The 3,320-nt window shown below is 64.2% G+C and overlaps 1 protein-coding gene across 1 annotated transcript; it reads right to left on the bottom strand.

Moving 5' to 3' along the window:
* Nucleotides 1-360: 360 nt before the first annotated feature.
* On the bottom strand, nucleotides 361-1,386 carry LOC141371989 (melanoma-associated antigen 8-like; the record flags this gene model as incomplete). Its single annotated transcript, XM_073890454.1, has 1 exon — nucleotides 361-1,386. A coding segment is annotated over one exon (1,026 nt), but the record flags the coding sequence as incomplete, so codon positions are not given.
* Between the last annotated feature and the right edge of the window lie 1,934 nt (nucleotides 1,387-3,320).

Here is a 3,320-nt window from a genome sequence, read left to right as displayed (position 1 = left end):
TGGGTAAGAACAAATGCTGCGGAGTGGATGGTACTCACACAATCAGCCCCTGAAGCGGAGGAAACCTTCTATGGCAAGGAACCCCACAGGAGAGCTTCCTCAAGGACACCAAGCTCTGGATGTGGGAGTCATCCCAGGAAAAAACCCCTCCCCCACCCCCAGGAGGCTCCTTGCCCTGCTTTCTTCTCCCAACCCTCCCTGGCCCTGCACTCCTTAAAACACCCAGGGCTCTCTCTTCACGGGCACACACAAACACACACAGGGAAGAACCAGCAAGCAGCCTCACTTCATGCCCAGCACCCCGCAGGAGAGGCTGCCCAACCCAGCAAAGCCTGGAAAGGGCCTGGCGGACCCCTGGGCTCAGGCCCCCTCTTCCTCATCTCTCACAGCCCTTTCAGACAGGGCCAGGGAGGAAGCCAGCTGCCCGCGCCTGACCCGGAGCAAATACTCCAGCATTTGCAACTTGCTGGTTTCGGCGTGGGCCCTGGAACCCCACGGGACCTCGTAGTGGGCAGGGTCGCTGCCGGGCACCTGCCGGTACTCCACGAACCCTTCCTGCACCCAGACCTTGGTGAGGAGCTCCCTGGGCTCCCCGTAGATGATGTGCTCCTGGCCGGCATACACCCCCATGACCCCCAGCGTTTCCCACACCTCCTCCTCGGGGGCACGGTCGCCATGCAGGAGGATCACCCCCAGGAGCACCACCAGGAGGCCGGTCTTGGGCACTCCCTGCTCACCGCTCAGCATCCCATCATAGGTGAGGCCAAGGACGGGGTCCAGGATGTAGGAGTGGTCACTGGGGTCCACTTCCTTCACATCCATACCAAAGACCAGCTGCAAGCACTCGGAGGCTTGGCCCAGGATCACAGGGAAGGCATCCTGGGCATCCTTGCTGACGATTTCCAGCATCTCTGCCTGGCTGGTCGGCTCCTTGGTGTGATACTTGAGGAGCAGGAACTCCACCAGGTCGGCCAGCTTCCCCTGGAGTAGGTTTTGGAGCCCCGGCTGGGCTTCTTCGGGCTCCTCGCAGGGGCTCAACCCCTCCTCATCAGAGCTGCTGGAGCCCTGGTCAGGCTGGCTGCAGGCAGTGGCTGCCTGGGCAGTAGGGGAGGGGCAGGCACTCAGAGAGCTCTGGGGATGACTCTGGAACCCAGCAGCAGACCCCTCCTCCAAGGGGACCAGAAAGAGGGCAGAGCAGGAGCCCGATGGGGCGGCGGACTGGGAGGAGGCCGAGGCAGAGAAGGAGGAGGGGGCGCGGGGGACCTCCTCCTTCCCAGTCCCCGACAGCTGTGCCTCCACCAGGCCCTGGGTCGGGCCTGGGTCTTCCTCCAGCTTCCAGAGCTCACTCCTCTGACCCAGGGGTATGACGTTTGTGTCGGGCTGAACCTGAAGAAAGAGGTGGGACGGCTCCTCAGGGTGTGGCCCAGGCAGCAGAGACCTGAAGTCCCAGAGCTGACAGTGCACTGTGTCGGACTTGGGTGCTGAGGGGTCCCCTCTGGCGTGGGACGGGCGAGCCCCTGGCTCCACGCTCAGAGCAAGTACCTCACGACCACTGGCACTCACCCGCACCTCCCCTGCTCTGGGACCTTAGAGGCTCCTGCCTCAGACCTAGGCCTCGACTCTGAATTCTGGAAGCCCCTGGAGGAGAAAAGGAGGAGTCACTTTTGGGTGCAGACACAGAGCACGGCCCCCAGCCCCCAGTGGGTCAGGAGGGCTGGGGCGGACTCTGTGAGGTCCCCAACGGTCCAAGCTGGACAGTCCCCTCCTTGGCCCCTCAGGGGACTGCTATTTCCCCTGGCAGGGCCTGGGGCCCTGCAGCCTGAGGCCACAGGGTCACAGCAAGAGCGCGCAGCCCTGAGACCCCACAGAAGGTAAGCAAGGGGGCCCACCTCTGCCCACGCCTGCCAGAGGTCTAAGGGCTCGTCTCAGGATCCCAGGGACGGCCAAGCTCGGGTGCCGTCTGTGCTGGGATGGGTGCATCTCTCTGTCTATACCTTGACCCCCATGGAAGGCCTGGGAAAACTCCCAGTGTTGACCGGAGGCCACCCTCCTGGTGCCGAGGCCTCATCTCTGGGAGACGCCAGAAGGAAAAGTCAGGAGAAACAACTTGGCCCACCGATCACCCAACTCCCCATGGCTGGCAGCAGCAACAGGGTAGGCCTGGGCCCTAAGGATCCTGCTGTGGGAGGCATCCCCTCATTTCTCATCTGCCCCCCACCATCAGGGCCAGACCCAGAGCCAGAGCACCTGCCTCCTCTGCTACCTGAGTGCAGAGCCTCAGGCCTGGGCCCTCCCCATCCTGAGAGGAAGGATCTGGAGAGGAGGAGGGACTCAGCCTGACAGGCCCCACCCAGGGTTCCCAGGGCCGGCAGGTAGGGGCTGCACAGACTTCTGGGCCATCCCTTCGTGGTCCTGAGGGGTGGGTTGGGAGTCACTCACTCCTCCCTCAGGTGTCCCCACATTGACTCTTGGCAGGAGCAGGGACTTCTGTGTGTCTCCCAGGTGGGCTTCCCCAGATGACCTGACCCCGACCTCTCCCAGCATGGTCCTCACCTCCCTGAGAGCTCCGAGAAGAGGGTGAGGAGCCAGCACGTCCTCATCCACGGCCACATCTCCATTCCGCCCCCCTCAGCCCCCGGCAAGATCCCAAAGGGCAGGTAGTACGGACGGCCCCTCTGTCCTGGGGTAGGGATGCCCTCAGGCCCCCAGGACACTAATCTTCTTTCTTCCTGCCATGGCCTGCCCTTCTTCCAGGTCCCCAACGTGAGACAGAAGCCATGTGCCCCTCAGAGCAAGACCTCAGCTCCCCGAGGACTCCCGCCTTCTGGCCCATGAGACAAGTGAGCATGCGTGCCAGTTGGGCCCCCGCTGACCGATCCTCCCTGGATCAGGCCTGGCCAGACTCCGGTGCCCTGGCTTCTTTGCTGAGATGGGGTGGACGGGGTACGGCCAGTCCTCCCCCAGGGTCCTCACCCTGACTCCCAACCGGACCTGTGCCCCGCCCCCGCACTCCACCCTCACACACACACAGGCCCGCCCCACCCCAGGCCCGCTCCTTCTCACCACAGGCCCTCAGGCTCTAACAGCCAGATGTGGACCCCCGGACAGGAGGCATGGGCTCCTCCTCCACAGGGGCCTCCTCCCTGGCCTGTCCGTACTGCGGCCCAGTCAGTCCTCCCTCTGGTCCTCCCCTTCCATCCTGGCAGGACCGGGCTCAGCCTGGGCGGCCCTGAAGCCTGCTCCTTCCACCCAGACCCCAGGCTCTAGGAGACATGGCTGGGAAGTCAGAGCATGCCCTAGGTGCCCATCTGGCCCCGGGG

The sequence above is a fragment of the Callorhinus ursinus genome, unplaced genomic scaffold (genome assembly GCF_003265705.2).
Source record: "Callorhinus ursinus isolate GAN/ISIS: 27379988/994484 unplaced genomic scaffold, GSC_fseal_2.0 scaffold201, whole genome shotgun sequence".
NCBI lineage: Eukaryota > Metazoa > Chordata > Mammalia > Carnivora > Otariidae > Callorhinus > Callorhinus ursinus.
The sequence above is the reverse complement of the archived record's forward strand: the minus strand, read 5'-3'. Positions and strand labels throughout refer to the sequence as shown.